General features: G+C 41.2%; 2 protein-coding genes and 1 long non-coding RNA gene across 7 annotated transcripts; 2 read left to right on the top strand and 1 right to left on the bottom strand.

Annotated features, from left to right (window-relative positions):
• Positions 1-103: 103 nt before the first annotated feature.
• cacnb4a (calcium channel, voltage-dependent, beta 4a subunit) lies at positions 104-12474 on the top strand. Of its 4 annotated transcripts, XM_077617894.1 has the most exons (14): positions 106-740; positions 1677-1760; positions 5253-5372; positions 5447-5569; positions 7186-7301; positions 7756-7835; positions 8261-8280; positions 8388-8468; positions 8659-8717; positions 8785-8894; positions 9777-9928; positions 9986-10081; positions 10165-10332; positions 11589-12474. In XM_077617894.1, exons 1-14 carry the CDS (start codon positions 678-680, stop codon positions 11811-11813), a joined length of 1497 nt encoding a protein of 498 aa, XP_077474020.1. In that variant the 5' UTR covers positions 106-677; the 3' UTR covers positions 11814-12474. The 4 variants fall into 4 exon arrangements, with proteins under 4 accessions (XP_077474018.1, XP_077474020.1, XP_077474021.1 ...); XM_077617892.1 differs by having other exon boundaries at positions 104-740; positions 9777-10081; XM_077617895.1 differs by lacking the exons at positions 106-740; positions 1677-1760 and adding an exon at positions 3258-3413.
• A 23-nt stretch (positions 12475-12497) lies between these two features.
• arl5a (ADP-ribosylation factor-like 5A) lies at positions 12498-20774 on the top strand. The gene is made up of 6 exons (XM_077617897.1): positions 12498-12835; positions 14106-14166; positions 14249-14396; positions 16508-16591; positions 16658-16809; positions 20348-20774. Exons 1-6 carry the CDS (start codon positions 12790-12792, stop codon positions 20394-20396), a joined length of 540 nt encoding a protein of 179 aa, XP_077474023.1. The 5' UTR covers positions 12498-12789; the 3' UTR covers positions 20397-20774.
• Positions 16231-20951, bottom strand: LOC144087424 (uncharacterized). Of its 2 annotated transcripts, XR_013304735.1 has the most exons (3): positions 20762-20951; positions 20300-20360; positions 16231-16857 (listed from the first exon to the last, which is right to left on the bottom strand). It is a non-coding gene; the product is annotated as an uncharacterized LOC144087424 (long non-coding RNA). The 2 variants fall into 2 exon arrangements; XR_013304734.1 differs by lacking the exon at positions 20762-20951 and having other exon boundaries at positions 20300-20751.
• Positions 20952-23341: the final 2390 nt, after the last annotated feature.

Raw genomic sequence — 23341 nt, 5'->3', positions numbered from 1 at the left:
GTTCAATACATTTAAATTAATTCTGGACTGAAATGCTTGCTTTTTTACACCATAAGCTCAAAATTTACTTTGTTCTGTTGAAGGAACATTCTTAACCTGTTCTCATTTTAAGGTAATCAATTTTTCATGTTCCTCATTTATTAATTTAATTGCATACTTACATTTACAGAAGACTTATCATTTGAAAAAATATCTAATTCAAAAACATCTGGCAGCCAACCCCACAATGGGTCGGACAGTGTGAGGACGTCTTTTGATTGCTCATAAATGACTGCTTAAAAAAAATTGCCGAATTCAACCAATATTGTCTTCCTGTAATAAGTGAATGACTTCTAAAAGAAACCCCGTTCTCCCTTACGCTGTTCTAGTTGACTTCATTTCCCGTGGTCAGTGAACGCAGCGCGTCACCATCGCATCTACTGTATGTAGCCAATGTAATGGTGCGTTCAATAATCCCCTGGTGAGCAGCAGGGCAGGGCACTTTTCTTCCTCCACAGACGGCTGACGCGCACGCACGGAGAAGGTTTTTGCATCGTCAAAGCGCAACCGACGGCAAACTGGAGCCGGCGGTAGCGGAGGTGGCCACGGCGGGGAAGGGTCCGCACGCCGGGGAGCAGCTGCCGGAGCACGGCGGCACCGAGCGCCAGCCTCCACCCTGGACCGATGAGCTGGCTGACATGTCCCGGCACATCTACAGCAGACACGGGGCACCGGATGGAGCGCACAAGACAGCTTTTCAGGTACATTAGCCACAATTTGGAGTAAATTCTTCTTTTTTTGTGCTTTTTGATTGAATGCAATGATGTCATGTGCACTTGAACTGGAAAAAGTAGTCCAAATATAAATTTTTAAAAACAGCTCTATTTGATAAAGTGCCATTTGTAACTATATTTAATACATTCCCATTAATTTAAGCATCTTTTACTTGAGACTTTTCATTTAAAGACACCCCCCACCCACACACACCCACACACACACACCACCGCCACCGCTCAAACGCCCCACCACTGTCCCCCTCAAAGCTCAGGTGCAGACCCGCACTCACTTCGAAGTAGGTCATTAGATAATGATGCTCATTGGCAACAAACCAACACAAAACGTTGTCCAGGAAAAAAACAAAACCATTCCGGATTCATTAAGGATTAAAACTATGAACGGAACAGAAAATTGTGACAGTTCCAATTGAATTAATTGCCTGTCCTTGACAAAGATGTACCAACAATTCGACTTGGGAGGGTTGACAGTATTCATTCACTGAAACATAATTGTTTACTGTCCTTCCTTGTTTTACGTCTCAAATGCCATATTGACCTTTTCAATCCAGATCTGATCCGGATTGCTCATTTGCGTCCATGTAAATGCAAATGGTTAGTCTCTAAACACTTCAGTTAAATTAGTTTTTTTAAATTACATATTTCTAATTGGTCCTGTTGCTAACATCATAAACTTGAGTTGTTTCTTATTCACTTGACCAAAGACTTATGATTTGGGAAATGTAGATTTGTTTAATCCTAGCTTTCCAGAAAAATTGGAACTATAACGAAAAATCTCATTTAGACCCCTTTTTGATGTTTTGCTTTTCGTTAAAAAAAAGCTATCACTAAAAAAGCAAAGTTGGTCAGACTCAGTGATGTCCTGAGTTCAACATTTTAACTCCCTTAATTGTTACCCTTCAGATGAGTGCAGGGACGTATTCGCGAAGGAGTCGACTCAAGCGATCGGATGGCAGCACCACGTCCACCAGCTTCATCCTCAGACAGGTAACACACACAAACTGTGACAGTGAAACTTCCCGAATACGGGATGAATAAAGTTATCCAATCTAATCTAAAACCTTACAAGGGCTAACTTGGCTGAGGTCTTTTGACTTTCCCAAATTGGGTTAAAAATATAACCACTTTAATACAGTGGCGGTCCGTGCATTTTCTCGTAGCACCTTCAACGGTTAAAATCCACTTCCTAGCAGCATTTAGTGATTAAATACAAATACTGGAGCTTTTCAGACATCACAACCGGGCCAGGGGGGTGATTTCCCCGGGAAAAGACAGCGATGGACGTCAATGGCGAAATGGCAAAAATTGCACTAAAATTGGGTAAAATCCACTTCCTAGCAGCATTTAGTGATTAAATACAAACACTGGAGCTTTTCAGATATCAGAACTTGGCCCACAATTGAAATATTATTTAGGAATATAGCCATATTTTATTCACCAAAAATCCTTTTTAACTGTACACAATATCCGTCCTCCTTTCTTTCTTTCTTCCTTCCTTCTTTTATATCGCCATCGAAGCTAATGCTGAAAGTCGAGCCTGTCCTGTCGTATTTCTGGCATAGTCCGTCTTGAAAATGGCTTTAAATCAACACAACAATATATTTGCTTGTGCAGCTCGCTCCAAATACAGTTTGGTAGCTCTGAATCATAGTTGGTGAAAGCGATGACGTATCCCTACGCCTGCAACAAGGCAATGACGTATCCCTACGCTTGCGACAAGTCAACGACGTATCCCTACGCCTGCGACAAGGCAATGACGTATCCCTACGCCTGTGACAAGGCTTTGTGGTGTTGCCAACTCGAAATCTGATTGGTTAAAGCAACAGTCTTATCGACGCTTGTTTAATGCAGCAGAGCCTGCAGAACTGATTGTGAAGGCTTTGAGGCAGATTTCTGACCCTGGCAACAAATAATGGCTGAAATGTGATTGGTTAAATGCTTCAATATGAAAACACACATCTGGAAGCAGTGCAACCGGGGGGGAAAGCAATGAAAGGAAGCTAACAGACAATTTGGAATTATTTAATAAGTATTGATGGACAAAATATAATATATGATTCAGATATTTCTTAGGCCAGCAGAGAAGGCCTTGAAGGCCCTGACGGCCCGCCACTGCCTTAATATATGTAAACCTTTGACTTTAAAGCAACAAATGAATGAACAAAAAGGGAGAATTTGGTATGAGTGTGAATGTCTTATCCAATTGGTTTAGTGGCTACAAAATACAAATAGTATTCTTTTAAATGTCATAGATTGTGTTTATGAAATACATATTTGCTATTATTACTCGACACATAACCTAATAGGTACACTCTATCATGAACACACCCCCATCAAAATATTCACTGCAAGAGTTTTACACACAAACACATGTCACAAAAACAAATGTCTCCCCTCACCCGGTACATGCACACACTCACGCACACACATACACACATATTCCTTCCTCTTCTTCAGCCAATGAGGCTCAGTGTGAGGGCAGTTTGTTTGCTGATGGGAGGCAACCCTGCCCTCACTCAAAAAGAAAATAAGATATCTTCTCATTCTTCCACTTCTTCTTTTGTATGTTTGTGGATGAAATTAATTTCCTTGTCGATGTCTGACAACTTGTCCTTGCATGGATTTGATGACTGGGAAGAGGTGAGTGGAGAATGTGTGTTGATGATAACTCGGTTTAGTTGGAATTCTTTTCAAAATCGAGAATCGTGACTTTATTTTACGACAAAATAAGTTACTGAATTGTCATTGTAAAGCAGTTTTCCTCTTGAAAAAGGCATAATATTGTGAGAATACAGTTCTGTAGTAAGCTGGATTAGAAAAAATACATTAATATTTAAGGGAAAAAGTCTTAGCAATCAACACTTAGAAGTATACTACAGTTTTTTATTTATTTTTCTTTTTTTGAAAAAAGGAGGAAATATTATTAGATTATTTTTCACTGAGTTACACTCAAGCAAGAAATAATGAGAGTAACAAAGAAATTGAAAATAAAGCCTGACTTTATTAGATTTTGTAAGGATTCACACAATAACATAATAAATGAAGAAAATCCACGTTTATGAATCTTTAAAAAAAAAACTCCAATAATAAAATAGGTTGATTTACAACAACAAAAAGTTAGTTTTTTTAAAAGAGCTTTCATTTGCAAGAATAAAGTTAAGTTTACTGCAATGACGCTGTTTTCTATTGAAAAAATATTTTTACTTATTTACTTTTTTAAAGGTTTAAATGTAGTAAATGTACTGAAAACAACATGAAATAAATCTATACTTATGTAATATTTAGTATGTTTTTTATGGTAATTTATCATATTGCTAAATTGTTAGGGTAAAATAATTATTTCACAAAGAGTGTGGTGGCCATTGATAAAATCTCAGCAGAATGGAACGTGTCTGTTATTTTTAGACCATGCTGGTTAGCGTAGCAATGGGCACTGGCGGACGCCACAAACAAGAATGTTTTTAACCTTTGAACCTGGCTGGGATACTTGGGGTTCTCAGACACAAGAAGTCAAGATAAACCTCAAGTACCGTGCTACACTAACCGCCACGTCAGGGCCGCATTCCACTGGTCTGGGAGGGTCCTCACTGAAAGTTGCACGGCATTAAAGTGATACCGGATGGAATATAACAGTAAAAAAACCGCTGCCAAACCAAAATTGCACTGTGTCACGTTAGCATGTCGGTCATATTTAAGCTTCTCGTTGACCTATCATGCGCGCATTTACCCTTGACCCAGCTAGGGTGGCCATTTCCACAACAAGAGCAAAAGGACACTTTGTGAGCAGAGAAAACGTCTTCCTCACAACGATACTGTTTTCTACATAAGAGATTCTAACATCTGTTGTTCATATCTCAAGACAAATTTAATTGCAAAACACAAGTCAAGGTTATTCAAAGTGCTTTCCATCACATAAAATCCTAAAACACAAACGAAATGGTACACATGAAATTATCAATACAGTTATAAACAATTTGTTTGTTGTTGTTATTTGTGCACTTCCCTACTTATTTGTATTGTGACTACTTCTTTTGTTGGCTGCTTATTTATTTATTTAGCTTTGTTATTATTTAGTGATTATTTATTTCTCTGTTTGTTTGTTGTTATTTGTACAATTTGCAGTGAAGCTTTAAATCTCATATTTGTATAATGACAATTAAAGCATTTCATTCAATTCATAGAAACAAAACAAAAAAATTAATAAAAAGTAACTTGAAATTTGAACTATATGGGCAGTTATGAATACGCTATGGTTAACAATAGATTTGTGGTCTATTGTTAACCAATGTTGGCGAATGAGTTGCCTGCCCAGAATTGCTTTCAATACAGCAAACACTCACGAACACGCTGTGTTGCGTTTAAGTGCGGCTCCAAAAGGGGGGACAAACAAGATTCGTGCTCAAGGCTACGCAGTGTCCTGCATAAACCTCAAAAGTATGGCCACCCTAAAGCTCACCCCTCATCTGTTCTTCTCTCCAGGGTTCCGCCGACTCCTACACGAGCCGACCGTCCGACTCGGACGTTTCCCTGGAGGAGGACAAGGAGGGTGGCCGGCAGGAGCGTGAGCAGCAGGCCCGCCTCCAGCTAGAGAGAGCCAAGGTCTGTTTCCGCGCACCCACCAATTGCTTATCTTGGCTCAACTCATCTTGTTTTGGGGTGACATGGCGGCATAGAGCAAAGCGGTGGCGTTCGCCGTGAGGACAAATGTCAGCTACTGTGGCGCTCTGGACCAAAACGTGCCCGTTGCAGGAAGCGTCATCTCCTTTGATGCCATGGATTTTCTCCATATCAAAGAGGTGCGCCACAACCACCACAGATTTTGCATGCGCTAATACAATGAGCCATGTTTTACAGGGATTCTCTTTTTCAGCGTACATGCAGCACACAACGAGGCACTCCGAGAGATTTAGGTTCCTGTTTTTGTTTTGTTTTAAACAGCATGAGTTTGTCCAACATAAAAGCTCGTAAAAAGTTTGCTTGGAATAAAATGCGAAGTGGTGACGACAAACTCATTACAGTGGTACCTCGATATACAATCGTAATCCGTTCCGAGACTGAGATCGTATGTCGAGCTTTTCGTAACTCGAGCGAACATTTCCCATTGAAATGAACTGAAAACAAATTAATTCGTTCCAACCCTCTGAAAAAACACCACAAACAGGATATTGGATTGGAAAAAATGTTTAATTTCTTCTAATTCGCCATATATTGACCAAGTAATAAATAACGAGTGGTTTAATAGTAATAAAATGTGTTTAAAAGAAGTAAAATTAGACGCATTTCGCCGGGGATATAGACAGCGACATACACACGGAGGCGGGGGGAGGTGTTCGGGGGGACTTTATCCACAGCAACAACGCACTCGTAAACGAACAAACAAATTTAAATTAACTTGGATAAATATATACAGACACTCAACGTGTAATGTAACTTCACACAAAACTGAATTCTAATTTTGTTTTAATCTTTTTTACCTTAGTTCTACAGGTTGACCCCACCCGGACGTTCAGCCGGAGTCTTCAAAACGAACGCATCAAGAGTTGTTTGGAACTTGCCGCTTCCCCGTGTCTGATTACCGAGTGTATTCCAGATCTTTTTTTAAAATTTTAAAACCAGCCATGACTCGCTTTAAAGGGTTCTGAAGGTGTTGAAGGCTCTCCTTTCGTTGTTATCAAATCCATGTATATTCCGCTGGCTTTTTCACATATGGTTGCCTCGGTCACGCTATCTCCTGCTAACTGTTTTTCTTTTATCCACAATAAAAGAAGGCTCTCCATCTCGTCGTGAATGTCACTGCACCGGTGGGAAATGATAGTTAGTCCTTTGGAAGGCCTCTTCTCCTTAATTGCATCCTTCTGCTTAAGGATGGTGGATATGGTTGACGGATTCCTCTCATATTGCTGAGCAGGACTTCAAGAAATAAAATAAAAAACTGACCACACCCCTTGAAAAATGAATGACTGAAAGAAGAAGAAAAAATGATCATCATTTTAAGACACTTAAAAAAAAAAACTGGGACAAAAGTCTTGTTTTTCCCTCAGGCCAAATCACATTTTCATGAGGATATTTTTAAGCAATATGCATATTATAAAGAAAATGAAATTCTGCATTACTGTGTAGGTTATCTATAGCCTCTTAAAAATGTATGGAAAATCGATTAGATTTACCACAGTATAAGCGGGTTCCCCATTAATATGGTCTTGGCTCAACCAAAAATAGCAAAATCCATGAATAATTGATGCCCATCATAATTGCAATAGTTGAGTAGGAAAACCCCTAAGCGGCAAAATGTGGGGACTCACTGTATTTCCCCTAAAATAAATATATATTTTTAAGACAGAGGTTGCATATTTTGGATAAAACCACAATTTCCATTAAAAAGATGCATGATTTTGTGTGTGTGTGTGCGCAGAAGTACAACAACGATTGGTGGATCGGTCGCATGGTGAAGGAAGGTTGCGACGTGGGCTTCATTCCGAGTCCCCTCAAATTGGAAAACATTCGCCTGCAGCAAGAATACAAGCACAGGTGGCCCACTTCTTGCTTTTTAATTATCATTAGTATTATCATTCATCCTTATTAACCCTTCAAAGGCCAGTTGACAGCTATTTAAAAGTCGACCTCTTCAACCTTTTATAGTGCTCAAGTGACTACTATTCCTTTTTTTTCTTACACTTGAGTTTCTTTGGTCATGTAAATACATGTATAAATAAATACCACGGTAATAAGTATATAAATGAATGGAATTAAAGTGGATAAAAAACAATACACTTTTTAAGGTAGATTTTTATTTATTAAATGCCCATCATTGACAAGGATCATTTAAACTGGGAGGACTTGATGTGAATGCTCATATTTCCATTCAATATTCCAATAGGGTTAGGGGTTAACCCCAACCCAAAAATACAATTATTATGAAAATGTTATATGTAATATAATGTTAATCTGAATTCATGTTTTTTTTGTCTCTTCGTTCCAACAGTCACAAATCCAGCGGGAATTCGTCATCCAGTTTAGGAGACATCATGTCAGGAACTTTCAAGACTCCACCCAACAGTGCAGGTCAGTCCAAAATTTTTGTTTGAACCAGTCTCACCTGTTTTTTACTTGTTTTTAAATGTCTGCTCCAACGTGATCACGTTGCAAGTGCCCATAAAACAAGCAGATTTTGATTTCATTCATAAAAGACTGGTCTCAAATTTGTGGCCCTGATGGCGATAGCAGCCCACTAGTCAATATTTTACGGCCCCATTTGTCATCCATTTAGATTAGATTAACCTTTATTCATCCCGTATTTGAGAAATTCAGTTCATAGCAGGAGCAAGCACAGACACAGCAAAAGACAATGTAGACCTAGAAAAAACTGGAACCACCCACAGGAATCCCACGTAACGTTATTACGTTCTAGCCCGATAAACTTCATAAATGCACGTTATATAGAGGTGTTTCTTTCTGATATGTATCGTGATCTTTTTTTTTCTCAACAGCAAAGCCAAAACTAAAATTGGTGAGTGAACCATTTTCTTTTGCTAATCTTCTGACTATGGCCTTTTTGTATAAATATTGAACTTTAGATTAGAAGATACAACCTAATGATAAGCAATCAACCTTTAGGTGGAAAACATCCCTCCATATGATGTGGTCCCCTCCATGAGGCCAGTGGTCCTGGTGGGCCCCTCGCTCAAAGGCTTTGAGGTAGGACCATTAGACCATCCTCGTGCGTGGGGGGGTTCGTTCTTTGTCACCATCCCTCCTTCTGCCCCCCTTGGCTACCATCGCCATGGAAACAGCTCTCTGGCTAGACGCGAGGCTACTAAAACAGAAAGATGCACGGTAGTCCGTCCTGACATTTTGGACAAAGTTCAAATGTGTCGATTGTCCGCAGGTGACTGACATGATGCAGAAGGCGCTCTTCGACTTCTTGAAGCACAGGTTTGACGGCAGGTAAGATGCCTCAGATGCACACTTACATTTTTGAAGTGACGTGACAAGAGGTGCATGGCGTGGGCAGGGTCTCCATTACCAGGGTGACGGCCGACATCTCGCTGGCCAAGAGATCGCTGCTCAACAACCCCTCCAAGCGGGCTGTCATTGAAAGGTCCAACACGCGCTCCAGCATCGGTAACAAGTGCACTCAATCGTGTGACCGCTTGGTGTCTTTGAGAAACCGAGAATGTGCCTGAATGTCATTTGGTGTTTGGCTGTACTGCCATGGCAGTGTCTTTTATATGTTTTGGTGTTATTTGGATTGGATTGGATTGGATAACTTTATTCATCCCGTATTCGGGAAATTTTGTTGTCATAGTAGCAAGAGGGTAAGGATGCAGTAATAGGAAAAGCATTTTAGACATAAATAGATAGGTAATAAGTAAGTTAATAAATAAATACATGAATAAATAAATATATATATATATATATATATATATACACACACACGCATACATACACATATATGTACATGTATACATACGGTAGGTCTTAACACTCAGCCATTTTTTGAGGATTGTAAATACTCTTGGGTGTATTTTGCTGGGTTTATTGTCGTAATGGAAGTATATTGTGTCTATTTTTCTGAGTATTTTATTGGAAACCATGTCTTGGAGAGATTGGGAGCATGTCTTTTGAGGTCCTTGTTATGTTTTCATAGAAGTGTCTTTGATATGCATTGATGTCATTTGGGGTCTTTGAAGAGTAACTAATGGAAAAATGTCTTCAGAAGATCGTATAAATGTGTCTTGGTGTCGTTTGCTGACTTTCTGTAAAGTAATAGTAATTCTTAGTAATTGCTCTGACTTTTGTTATTTTGTTTCCTGAAGTGCAATCGTGTTTTGCGCTTTTCCACCTGCACACTTAGTGTGTCTTTGAAAGAGGCGAAGGATCACTGCCAATTGTCCCAGTTTAAACAGATGTCTAGTGTCATCAGTGGTAGCCAATGAGTTTAGGTGTTTCACAGAATCTTAGTTGTGTCTTTGAGTGTCTCTGACTTGTCTTTGCTGATCTCAGTTGAGGTGCAGAGCGAGATCGAGCGCATCTTCGAGCTGGCGCGCTCGCTGCAGCTAGTGGTGCTGGACGCCGACACGGTCAACCACCCGGCGCAGCTCGTCAAGACGTCGTTGGCGCCCATCCTGGTCCACGTTAAAGTGTCTTCGTCCAAGGTGAGCGAAATTCGCTTCGCGGCTACGGATGAAGATTGTCACCGCCGCCGCTTTCAGGTCCTCCAGCGTCTGATCAAGTCTCGAGGAAAATCTCAAAGCAAGCACTTGACTGTGCAGCTGGTGGCGGCTGAAAAACTCGCCCAGTGTCCATCTGTGAGCGCTCTCGTTTTCCAAACGCCATTTCACAGCATCGTCCTCCCGTTCTTCACTCGCGCTTGTTCCGTTCCCAACTGCAGGAGATGTTTGACATCGTCCTGGACAAGAATCAGCTGGAAGACGCCTGCGAGCACCTGGCCGACTGCTTGGAGGCATACTGGCGAGCCGCACATCCACCCACGCACGACACCGCACCGGGACGCAGCCTGAGCACCGCCCCCCTCTCGCCGTATCCAGCCGCTTTTCAGGTACAACTGGCGTAAATTAGGCGATAAAAGAAAATTTTATTCAAAGACCATTAAGTTGGAAAATTGAATTTAAAAAAATAAAAACATTTTATTGAGCATTTATCAGTTCGCTATAGAAAAACTTGGAGATAATGACAATAGTTACTATTGACACATTTTGTTCAAACTACTAATAAATTAGTATTTTGAAAAAAATATATAATGTACTACTTGGACTGTTTAGCATGGATTATTAAAATATATATATATATATATATATATATATATATATATATATATATATATATATATATATATGTATATATATAATTTTGCAATTATTCTCAATAATAAAGTACAAAGTAATAGTTTAAAAATTATGGTCATTGGAGTATACTGTTGAATAGTATACTCCAATGACCATAATTTTTAAACTATTACTTTGTACTGTATTATTGAGAATTTGTACTGTTTAGCATTCTCTATAATACAGTACAAAGTAATAGTTTAAAAATTATGGTCATTGGAGTATTCTATTGAATAGTATACTCCAATGACCATAATTTTTAAACTTACTTTGTACTGTATTATTGAGAATGCTAAACAGTCCAAATAGTACTTTATTTATTTTTTCAAATGACTAATTTATTAGTAGTTTGGACAAAATGTATGTATTTATTGTATTTATTATTTATATCATGTATTTATTTCTTTTTAGGACAATACAGTAATCCTTTCGAATATCGCGGTCAATGTAGACCAGATATGATAATCAAAAAATTGCGAAGTAGGGTCACCCCTATTAGAACTTTTTTTCTTCTTCAGTGCTGAGGCCTAGTAGCAAGAGTGGCTTCCTCTTACGAGTTTCAGCGTGGATTTTCCCATTTTTATGAACTTAATGTTTTTTAAAATAATTAATAGTGGGAAAGTAGTGAATTCGCGATAAGTGAAGACGCGATAATCGAGGGATTACTGCACTTTTTCCTGTATGTGTCCAATTTAAATGCAGTTAACAGGCCAATTCATTTTAATAATGTATAGTGATTAAAATAACATTTAATATGTTTCTGTGAGGTAAATAACATTTTTTAAATGGGTTGAAATGTGGCCCCTAATTTTTCATAATTTTTTCTTCATGCTGTTCATGTATAACTCACATTTTCTGTTTTCAATCAAATCAATCAAAAGCATGTGGGGAAATCTTATCTTTTCATGAATTTATTGTATTTTATTACAAACAAATCTTACGTCCATAACGTGCTTTTTGGGTTAAACAGGTGCAAGGTAACTTTGCCTTGACTCCTGCCGCCAACACTTCAATCGCAGAGCGTTGCAGCTTGATCCCGGCGGACCAAAACTTGCAAAACGAGCGGGCCGGGATCAGTCGCCACCGGTTATCTTCAGGCCGTGACCAGTTTCTTCAGGATGAGGAGGACCCTTTCCTCCTAGACCCCTACCAGGACTCGTACCAGCCTCACCGCCATCCAAGCGGCAGACTCTGAACAACAAGCAAACAATAGAGCAGGAATTAGATATACATTGTTCTATTGATAGCATTTATTTTGCTAGCGATATAACACAGTATTTTATTTTGATTTGATCAAGACTAGGCCATCTGATTGTTTTTTTTAAAACGTGGAAATAGAAGTTAGTACTATAAATTGAAGGCATTGCCATTCATGGCCAGCAGTATCTTTATTTACCACGAATGATGAGCTTCTAATCTAAAGCCTATAGTGGGAAATCATATGTAACTCATTGGCTGCCATTGACGTATATAGACGTCCTATCCTGATGACTGGGAGGGGCAAATGAGCGTTGGTTGGTTTTTGAATGCATATTTACAATAGTCATTCAATTGGTGTCAAAAAATAGTTGACAGTGGGACCCTTTCTCTACACACAATTCACCTGAATATATGTTGTTGGGAAATGCACAAATTAATTTGTTTAGATTAGACCCAAATTTTGAATGATTCTTGATGGAAGTAGTAATATATATTTCAAGATTTCGTTTCAATATTGTAAGGTCCTATTGAAATCATTTCAATCGAGTAAATGTACTTAAATTTGGTTGTAGGTTCTTTATTTATGTCTTGTAAGCTAGTTGCTCTGCATTTTTTGTATTGTTCAATAATAATAATAAAAAAAAAATGCAGCAGTGCGCATGCGCTTGACTGACAGCATTCCAGCTGCTCAGCAGCCCTCAGCTGACACCTGCTAAGTTAGCCACCGTGCTAACAACGCCGCTCCCCGTCATCAATTTCACCTCTTCATCAATTTCCCCCACTTTCGTCTTAATTCCGCCTACTGGCTGAACCTCGCGGGCGGGGGCCGGCTGTGAACCTTATATATGGCGTTAAATTGGGCATGGCGCTTAGGTTTAAACGCCTTGACGGACCCGTCAAGCTGATTAGCATTTAAGCTAGCTCGCTGAGGAGGCTTCCAAGTTTGGCGAGGCGCTTCCACTCTTCCAAACATGGGAATACTTTTCACCAAGTTATGGAGGTTTTTTAACCATCAAGGTGAGAGCAATCGCGGGGTTTGAAGACTAACCGAGACGTGAGTTAAGCGACGTGTGTATAGGCCCGAGCTAACACTAACACGTACATATTTTATGGTAGTGGAATGCAGACAATGTGACTATAGTACTACATTTTTTTCTATTCCTTGAAGTAATTACCAGATGGGGTGAATGTTATTGTTTATTCATTTAAAAGGTGGTGCCTTTGACTGTTGCCAGCCATCCCAGTCCAATTGGATTGGGCGTCTACCGCCGTCAAAGGCAGTGGAACGGGTTCACTCAATGGCAGCTATTCTAGTTACATGGATTTGATGTCAATGGCAGTGAATGGGTTAAAGGTGTTGTGGTGGGAAGGGGTGTTAGGAATGTACAACTTTATTTTTTGTAATGTTGAAAAAAATATTCAAAAACATGTTTAAAAAAAGGCAATTCTATGTTTTTAGTACTATTGTGAAAACCACATTTTACAATATTTTTGGAATTGGCTCCAGCACCCCCGCGACACTTAAGGATAAGCAGCTTGTGATATGAATTTATTAATTTTTCACTTGTGGTTAATTATATTATTCCTCTCCAAGAAAAAAATACTTTAATCTTACAAAAAAACCTGCCACAACGTTACTCTTAATACATAGTATGACTTGTTTCAATTTTCTAATGCCAAATGACACAATTTCTTGTCTTTTTTACTTCTTTTTTTTAATCCCAAACAACAATATTCTGTTAACGTAACCCTAATTCTACTTTTTTAAAAAAGTTCAAAAGCATAAAACGAGAATAGTCATTTTTATGGAAAAGTTGTCATCTTGCAAGAATAACATCATGTCATAATTATTTCTGAGGATCACTTTACCACTGTCAGAAAAAAAATAACTTGAATATAAAATAGGAATTAAATAATTTAAACTTCAATTATAATAAATAAATAAAATATAATTAAAACGAAATTTCAATTATTTATCTAATTGACATATTACATAATTTGTTTAATCAAAATTGCAAGTGAAAATAGTATTGACAAGATTTTTTTAGTTTTTATTTCACAGATTTTTCATGCAACAAGACAGTGATTTATAACCAAAAACGATACACTGAGCAAAATTGGACAGATTTTTAATGTGATTTTAATTGTATCATTCTTTTCCAAAGCCAAATCTGAAATGAAACGGTGAAATTAAGAACAAAACTATTTTACAAGACCAAAATGAGAACCTCCAGACCTAAAAATGAGGAAGTGGTAAGACTGAGAAATGTCATCTTTTGTCTTCCAGAGCACAAAGTCATCATTGTCGGGCTGGACAACGCCGGCAAGACGACGATTCTTTACCAGTTGTGAGTAGCTTTCTTTTACAGGGTCGGTATGAATAGATGCTCTTTACAAGCTCGTGACGTTTTTAACTGGTGTTTGCGCTAGCTCCATGAACGAGGTGGTGCACACGTCGCCCACCATCGGCAGCAACGTGGAGGAGATCGTGGTCAACAACACGCACTTCCTCATGTGGGACATCGGCGGCCAGGAGTCGCTCAGGTCGTCGTGGAATACCTACTACACTAACACTGAGGTAAAGTCGCATATTTTGTTTTTTTAGATCAAGGGTGTCAGACTCGGGTTGATTCGCGGGCCGCTTTAACGTCAACTTGATTTCACGTGGGCCGGACCATTTTAGATACAATATTTAGATTTTTTAAAATAAATGGATTAAAAGCCCTGAATATTCAGTTTTTTATAGATCTAAAACAATGTTTTTTTTAGCTTTTTTAAAATATATTTTTAGATTTTACAAAATGATTTTTGAACTAAAAACACAGAAAAAAATGATTAAAAATTACAATTATTGATTTAAAAGGGGGAAATCAGGAAATTTAATTTACATCTATACTCTTTAATTTGATCCTAAAACAGAAAGTCGGCACTCATCATTTACTTTCCCGGGCCACACAAAATGATGCGGCGGGCCAGATTTGGCCCCCGGGCCGCCACTTTGACACATGTTTTAGATAATCCAAAAAATCATAGCTGGCTCCTAGTCTAAACAGATTGGATGTCTACAGTCTTCCCTCGATTATCGAGAATTCACTTCATCGCAATTTTTTTCTACTAATTATTATTATTTTTTAAGTTCATAAAAATGTGAAAATCCACGCTGAAACTCGTAAGCAGAAGCCACTCTTGCTACTAGGACTCAGCACTGAGGAAAAAAAGGTAGTTATAATAGGGGTGATCCAACTTTGCGATTTTTTTATTTTTATTATCGCGGCCATGTCTGGTCTACATTAACTGCGATATTCGAGGGATTACTGTATTGCCATCAATGGCACTGCTTGCGATGGCCTTTTGATTAAAAAATTAAAATAAAAAATGTAATTGCAATGTAATATTAAAATGAGACCGTATTTTCCGGACTATAAGTCGCCCTTTTTTAAAATAGTTTGGCTCGACCAGTGTTTCCCAACCACTGTGCCGTGGCACACAGGTGTGCTTTAAGAATTTACAAGGAGTCATAAATAGTAATATTCCGAGAGAAAAATCGTAATATGAGATTAAAATGGAACTACTATGAGCCTAAAATTGAAATAGGACAAACATTACATCGTAAATTGTACTATTACAAGATTCGAATCGTAAAATGTTGAAATTTAAGTGTATTTTGTTGCTTATTTTTATGTAACTTGAAACGGAAGTTCTTTCACGGGCTTCAAATTTTGTGGACGTTAAATCGGTGTGACCACAAAACTTCTCTTTGCGTGATGTTAGGAGATTGAAGTAATATTCGGAGTTAAAAAAAAGGCGTAACGTTCCGACATTTAAGTTGTTTTCACTTTACGTAAAATGGAAGTTGTTTGATTTCAAGGGCATCAACTTTTGGCGAAGTTAAGTTTTCAGGCCATATTAGGAGATTTAAGAATTATATGGAGTAAAAGTCATTTAATTACAAGAGTAAAAACGTTACATTACTTATTTTTACATTATTCACCGTTAGTTGTTCAGGTTCCATGGTTCAACTTTTGGTGACATTAGGTCGGTGTAAATTTTTTGGGAAGATTTTGGAATAGTTTTTGGGGTTTATAATGAGAATCCTGTTGATAAAACTTTGATGAGAAGGACTTCATATTGTTAATATATGCGATATAGTTTTAAATTAGAACATTTTCAGCCGGCTGTGTGTCTTGAGATTTTTTTAATGCAAAAACTGTACCCCAGCTCAAAAAAAGGTTGGGAAACACTGGGCTAGACAGCCGACTATTACTGAATTAGAGATCGACCGATATGGATTTTTTAGGATCGATACCAATTATTAGTGGTTAAAGAATATTTATAACATATAGGATATTTGGAGCCAAAATGCATTTGTAGTAAAATAATAAAAAAAAAAAAAAATAGAATCAGGCAAGCACTGAACTTAATTGAATTTTATTAAATCACACAATATGTATAACAGAAATGACCAAGTAAAAATGATCTATTCTATGCATATTTTTATTCAGGAATATATTGAGGATTCATACAACTTGATGTATGTTGCATAACGACCAATGTATAATTCAACTTTATTTGTATAGCCAAGATAAAAGATCCCTTAACAAGCAGCTGCGACAGGTCTTTTAGGATGTTCGGCGACGATGTCCGTGAATAGAGCATGAGACAGTTCCTGCAGGACTCTTTGTGTTGCAGTTTGTAATCGTGGTGGTGGACAGCACGGACCGGGAAAGGATCTCGGTGACCAAAGAGGAGCTGTACAGGATGCTGGCACATGAAGTAAGAGACACGCACGATTAAATACCACTCGGCTGGTGTGACACGAATAACGAACGTGTGGCGCAGGACCTGAAGAAGGCGGGGCTCCTGGTCTTCGCCAACAAGCAGGACGTGAAGGGCTGCATGTCGGTGGCAGACATCTCGCACAGTCTGCAGCTCACCTCGGTCAAGGACCACCAGTGGCATATCCAGGCTTGCTGCGCACTCACCGGAGAAGGGTGAGTAGGAGACACACGTGCGTGATCTCGTCACCGCTTGAAAAACGTCTGTGTGCACATGGACACGTGTCCATGTGCACATGTGTCCATGGACAAATGGACACATGTGCCCATGGACACATGTTCATCCACATGTGTCCATGGACACGGGTCCATGGACACGTGTCCATGGACACGTGTCCATGGACACGTGTCCATGGACATGTGTTCATGTGTCCATGGACATGTGTTCATGTGTCCATGGACATGTGTTCATGTGTCCATGGACATGTGTTCATGTGTCCATGGACATGTGTTCATGTGTCCATGGACATGTGTTCATGTGTCCATGGACATGTGTTCATGTGTCCATGGACATGTGTTCATGTGTCCATGGACATGTGTTCATGTGTCCATGGACATGTGTTCATGTGTCCATGGACATGTGTTCATGTGTCCATGGACATGTGTTCATGTGTCCATGGACATGTGTTCATGTGTCCATGGACATGTGTTCATGTGTCCATGGACATGTGCTCATGTGTCCATGGACATGTGCTCATGTGTCCATGGACATGTGCTCATGTGTCCATGGACATGTGCTCATGTGTCCATGGACATGTGCTCATGTGTCCATGGACATGTGCTCATGTGTCCATGGACATGTGCTCATGTGTCCATGGACATGTGCTCATGTGTCCATGGACATGTGCTCATGTGTCCATGGACATGTGCTCATGTGTCCATGGACATGTGCTCATGTGTCCATGGACATGTGTTCATGTGTCCATGGACATGTGTTCATGTGTCCATGGACATGTGTTCATGTGTCCATGGACATGTGTTCATGTGTCCATGGACATGTGTCCATGTGTCCATGGACATGTGTCCATGTGTCCATGGACATGTGTCCATGTGTCCATGGGTCCATGGACATGTGTCCATGGACATGTGTTCATGTGTCCATGGTCATGTGTCCGTGGACATGTGTCCGTGGTCATGTGGTCATGTGTCCATGGACATGTGGTCATGTGTCCATGGACATGTGTCCATGTCCATGGACACATGTCCATGGACACATGTCCATGGACACATGGACATGGACACATGTCCATGGACATGGACACGTGTCCATGGACATGGACACGTGTCCATGGACATGGACATGTGTCCATGGACATGGACATGTGTCCATGGACATGTGTCCATGGACATGTGTCCATGGACATGTGTCCATGGACATGTGTCCATGGACATGTGTCCATGGACATGTGTCCATGGACATGTGTCCATGGACATGTGTCCATGGACACGTGTCCATGGACACGTGTCCATGGACACGTGTCCATGGACACATGTCCATGGACACATGTCCATGGACACGTGTCCATGGACATGTGTCCATGGACATGGACACATGTCCATGTCCATGGACACATGTCCATGTCCATGGACACATGTCCATGTCCATGGACACATGTCCATGTCCATGGACACATGTCCATGGACACATGTCCATGGACACATGTCCATGTCCATGGACACATGTCCATGGACACATGTCCATGGACACATGTCCATGTCCATGGACACATGTCCATGGACACATGTCCATGTCCATGGACACATGTCCATGTCCATGGACACATGTCCATGTCCATGGACATGGACACATGTCCATGGACATGGACACATGTCCATGGACATGGACACATGTCCATGGACATGGACACATGTCCATGGACATGGACACATGTCCATGGACATGGACACATGTCCATGGACATGTGTCCATGGACATGTGTCCATGGACATGTGTCCATGGACACATGTCCATGGACACATGTCCATGGACACGTGTCCATGGACACGTGTCCATGGACATGTGTCCATGGACATGGACACATGTCCATGTCCATGGACACATGTCCATGTCCATGGACACATGTCCATGTCCATGGACACATGTCCATGTCCATGGACACATGTCCATGTCCATGGACACATGTCCATGGACATGGACACATGGACATGGACATGGACACATGTCCATGGACATGGACACATGTCCATGGACATGGACACATGTCCATGGACATGGACACATGTCCATGGACATGGACACATGTCCATGGACATGGACACATGTCCATGGACATGGACACATGTCCATGGACATGGACACATGTCCATGGACATGGACACATGTCCATGGACATGGACACATGTCCATGGACATGGACACATGTCCATGGACATGGACACATGTCCATGGACATGGACACATGTCCATGGACACATGTCCATGGACATGGACACATGTCCATGGACACATGTCCATGGACATGGACACATGTCCATGGACACATGTCCATGGACATGGACACATGTCCATGGACACATGTCCATGGACATGGACACATGTCCATGGACACATGTCCATGGACATGGACACATGTCCATGGACACATGTCCATGTCCATGGACACATGTCCATGTCCATGGACACGGACACATGTCCATGTCCATGGACACATGTCCATGTCCATGGACACGTGTCCATGTCCATGGACATGTGTCCATGGACATGTGTCCATGTCCATGGACATGTGTCCATGGACATGTGTCCATGTCCATGGACATGTGTCCATGGACATGTGTCCATGTCCATGGACATGTGTCCATGGACATGTGTCCATGGACATGTGTCCATGTCCATGGACATGTGTCCATGGACATGTGTCCATGTCCATGGACATGTGTCCATGGACATGTGTCCATGTCCATGGACACATGTCCATGGACACATGTCCATGGACACATGTCCATGGACACATGTCCATGGACACATGTCCATGGACACATGTCCATGGACACATGTCCATGGACACATGTCCATGGACACATGTCCATGGACACATGTCCATGGACACATGTCCATGGACACATGTCCATGGACACATGTCCATGGACACATGTCCATGGACACATGTCCATGGACACATGTCCATGGACACATGTCCATGGACACATGTCCATGGACACATGTCCATGGGCACATGTCCATGGGCACACGGACATGTCCATGGGCACACGGACATGTCCATGGGCACACGGACATGTCCATGGGCACACGGACATGTCCATGGGCACACGGACATGTCCATGGGCACACGGACATGTCCATGGGCACACGGACATGTCCATGGGCACACGGACATGTCCATGGGCACACGGACATGTCCATGGGCACACGGACATGTCCATGGGCACACGGACATGTCCATGGGCACACGGACATGTCCATGGGCACACGGACATGTCCATGGGCACACGGACATGTCCATGCGCACATGCACATGTCCATGGGCACGCGTCCATGTGCACATGGACATATGGACATGTCCAATGTGTGTACAAAATATATATGTCCATGGACATATATATTTTGTACAATGTGTGTACAAAATATATATGTCCCTGGACATATATATTTTGCCTATTTGCGTACCTTGCTCTTAATCCATCCATTTTTTTGGTGTGTCGTCTTCTTCCGCAGTTTATGTCAGGGCCTGGAGTGGATGATGTCACGGTTGCACGTCAGATGATGGCACTCGGAATCCTCGTCCAGGACTCGGCTGATGATGAGGAACTAGCTTGGCATGAGCCTTTTCCCCCACCAAGCTTTTTTGAGGACCTTCTTCTCGTCTTGTGATAATTTATTGGACTCGGACTTTATTTAAAGTGCACGCTTTTTCCTTCCAACAAGATGGGGGTCCTCACCCGCGGCCTCGGAGCAGTATTAATGGAGCGGCGACGACCTGTCCCGCCCTGGATTGTGTTGACACGACGTTCGTTGCAATATGGACGCTTGCCGTGGCGATGAGGGGGTATGGGAGCGGGACTGGCTGGTGGGGGTTGGATCGCACGACACCCCCCAGGGAGATTAAACAAGTTGATTAAATGTTTTTACCTGTTCATCTCAAGTGTGTCGACTGAGTGTTTTCTTCACCAATGGCCTCCTCATTTTCAGGCTTTTGTAGCAAAGGCTCCGTCTGCAGGCAGACACACATATCTACAATGTTCCTCTTGCTCCTTGTCTCGGGTTAAAAAGGTGGTTTTAAAACGCCCGATCTGTCGCAATTCATTACCAAGTCCCAGGCAAGACGTGATCTTTTCATGAGTGGGTCGCTATGGAAACATCGCCCCAAAAAGAAATGAGCCACCGTGCCTGTCGTCGCTCGATAATCGGCTTCATTCTGGGCATCTGACATCACCTGCAATAAAATAATAAGAACGGTCATCTCTGTTTTTGTTTTTGCCCCCCCTCATCAGCTGCTTGTAGCTGGCGACCGCTTCTGTTTTTCCACTGATACCCAACTAACACTAAAGTCATGATGATAATTGTACTAACACTATTTGGGCAGCAGTGGTTAGCACCCCCGCCTCACAGTTCTGAGAACGAGGGATCAATTCCCCGTGGGTTCCGACCTTCCTGTGTCCTCCTGCGTGGGTTTTCACTGGGTACTCTAGCTTCATTCCACATTCCCAAAACGTATATGGTACACTGCTTCAGCGCTCAAAATTGTCCCTAGTAACCTAAATTGGCTGGGATAGGCTCCAGCACCCCTGTGACAGAAAATTATTCATTAATTTTTGCGCCCTTATCCTCACGAGGGTCGTGGGGGTGCTGGAGCCTATCCCAGCCAACTGCCGGCAATCCCTGGGGCAATTTATTGTGTCTAACCAGCCTGCCATGTAAGTTTTAGGAATGTGGGAGGAAACCAGAGTACCCAGAAAAAAACCCAAAGGCCGGGGTAAAACATGCAAGCTCAACGTAGCCTGGATTCCAACCTGAGAGCTCAGAACTGCGAGGCTGACGCGCTAACCACTCCCCACTGGGTCACCCACAGACAATTATTTTTTTAAAACTATTACCAGAATGCAAATTTCTTGCCTCTTATGGAGTGTGGCTAAATGCAGTCCCCAATTTTAAAACTCAGGAAACCAGGCCTGATAATACATAGGAAACATGTCTGTCTGGTGGAACCCCCAATTTTAAGCAAATTTTGCTAATTTCTTTTGAATATGTTGCAAAAAATACACTTATAAGCCAGTTACACTTTGCAAGACATCCCCCAAAATGCAAAGTATTTCTACTGGCAAAGTCATAAGTTCAATTTAACGCTTTCTTTTGTACCTTACAGTATTTCTTGCGAAATATAGTTCCTGAAGCCAGTTTGCTAATAAACATGAAATCTGTTAGCCTACCTGCCTCTGTCTGTCTTTCTGTCCATCCAAAAGCCAGCGATTCATCCATCCAGTCTCCAGAAGTCTGAAAAGGCACACAGAGTCTGTCAACCTTTTTACATTTAACTAGACATCTAATCCATTTTGACTAGACTCGTCAGAAATGAAGCATAATCATTTACCGTATTTTCTCGCATATTACCCGCTTCCGCGTATAAGCCGTACCCTTAAAATTGCCTTAAAATTGTTGAATTTGACCATTTGTCTCGTATAAGACGCCACCCTGATTCCCGATTTTCACCTTCATATTCATGGTTTTAATAGGGAGTACAAATGTGTTACTTTGAAGGGAAAATCTTAAGAAAAAATCCGAAAGGGTGCTGCGTGCACGTAGAGAAATTCTAAAAGGAAATAAATATGACTGTATCGGCCGACAAATACGCCGTATATGCGAGAAAATACAGTATTACACCTGGAGACCTTTGCATCGTATTACTATTTTACCCAGTTGTACTGAAACTGTATTCGAGAAAACAATACCAATACGTTGGATTCCCGCGGTTGAAACCAGATACATTCCAGATTCCACATGTAAACACGTCATGTTTCACAAAACCCCGTTCACACTTTCATATGATCAGAATGTGTTGATTGTGTACACACTTGTGACACTTGCCATGCCAGGAATTGAACGCCGATGACATTTAATCAGTCAAGATTCAAGACGATCCTCACACCAGACTAATTTTTCCCAAATCCTTTTGGTCAATGGGACTTTTTTTTTTTAGCCCATTGACCTAAATCCAAAGTGGAATTCCCAACCGGGACCCACCCGGCGTCCGAATTTTCTCCTCAACAAAGCTTTGGGAAAGGCCTCGAAGCGTCTTTCTTGTCAACATCCCAATCTGAGGCGCGTCTTTTTTTTTACTTTGCTGATGCATTCGGCTCCCCAACAGGTGCTCACCCCCAAAGAAGATCTCTTTGGGTATATTTAGCGTCTGAAACCCGAGCGTCCCCGCTTCGCCATTGGCCGGCGCTTAACACATGACCACCTGAGTCGAAGTCGCTTCGGCCGCGACTCTGTCACCCAGCGTTTCTCCGGAGGGAAGCTTGGGGGAGGCTTTGGCGGCCATTGGGAGACCCTTAAAACGTGAAACGGTAAGACACCGAAAAAACCAAAACGGTTCCGTAAATCCTGTCTGCATGGCTTTGTTTTTGGAAATCCCAAATCCAGAAGTGAACTTGACCCAGATCAGTCCTACAGATTTTGCCCTTTTTTCAAAACTGTTAGTTTTCTCCTCTG

This window comes from Stigmatopora argus, chromosome 13, assembly GCF_051989625.1.
Source record: "Stigmatopora argus isolate UIUO_Sarg chromosome 13, RoL_Sarg_1.0, whole genome shotgun sequence".
NCBI lineage: Eukaryota > Metazoa > Chordata > Actinopteri > Syngnathiformes > Syngnathidae > Stigmatopora > Stigmatopora argus.
This window is presented reverse-complemented; position numbering and strand designations above follow the sequence as displayed.

What these genes read in the sequence shown, in the direction of transcription:
- cacnb4a (XM_077617892.1), top strand. Translation starts at nt 678, where the DNA reads ATGTCCCGGCACATCTACAGCAGACACGGGGCACCGGATGGAGCGCAC. An exon ending in CGCACAAGACAGCTTTTCAG is followed by an intron (nt 741 to 1,676) that starts GTACATTAGCCA and finishes GTTACCCTTCAG; the next exon opens with ATGAGTGCAGGGACGTATTC. An exon ending in CCTCGCTCAAAGGCTTTGAG is followed by an intron (nt 8,469 to 8,658) that starts GTAGGACCATTA and finishes GATTGTCCGCAG; the next exon opens with GTGACTGACATGATGCAGAA.
- arl5a (XM_077617897.1), top strand. Translation starts at nt 12,790, where the DNA reads ATGGGAATACTTTTCACCAAGTTATGGAGGTTTTTTAACCATCAAG. An exon ending in GAGGTTTTTTAACCATCAAG is followed by an intron (nt 12,836 to 14,105) that starts GTGAGAGCAATC and finishes TTTGTCTTCCAG; the next exon opens with AGCACAAAGTCATCATTGTC. An exon ending in TGCGCACTCACCGGAGAAGG is followed by an intron (nt 16,810 to 20,347) that starts GTGAGTAGGAGA and finishes CTTCTTCCGCAG; the next exon opens with TTTATGTCAGGGCCTGGAGT.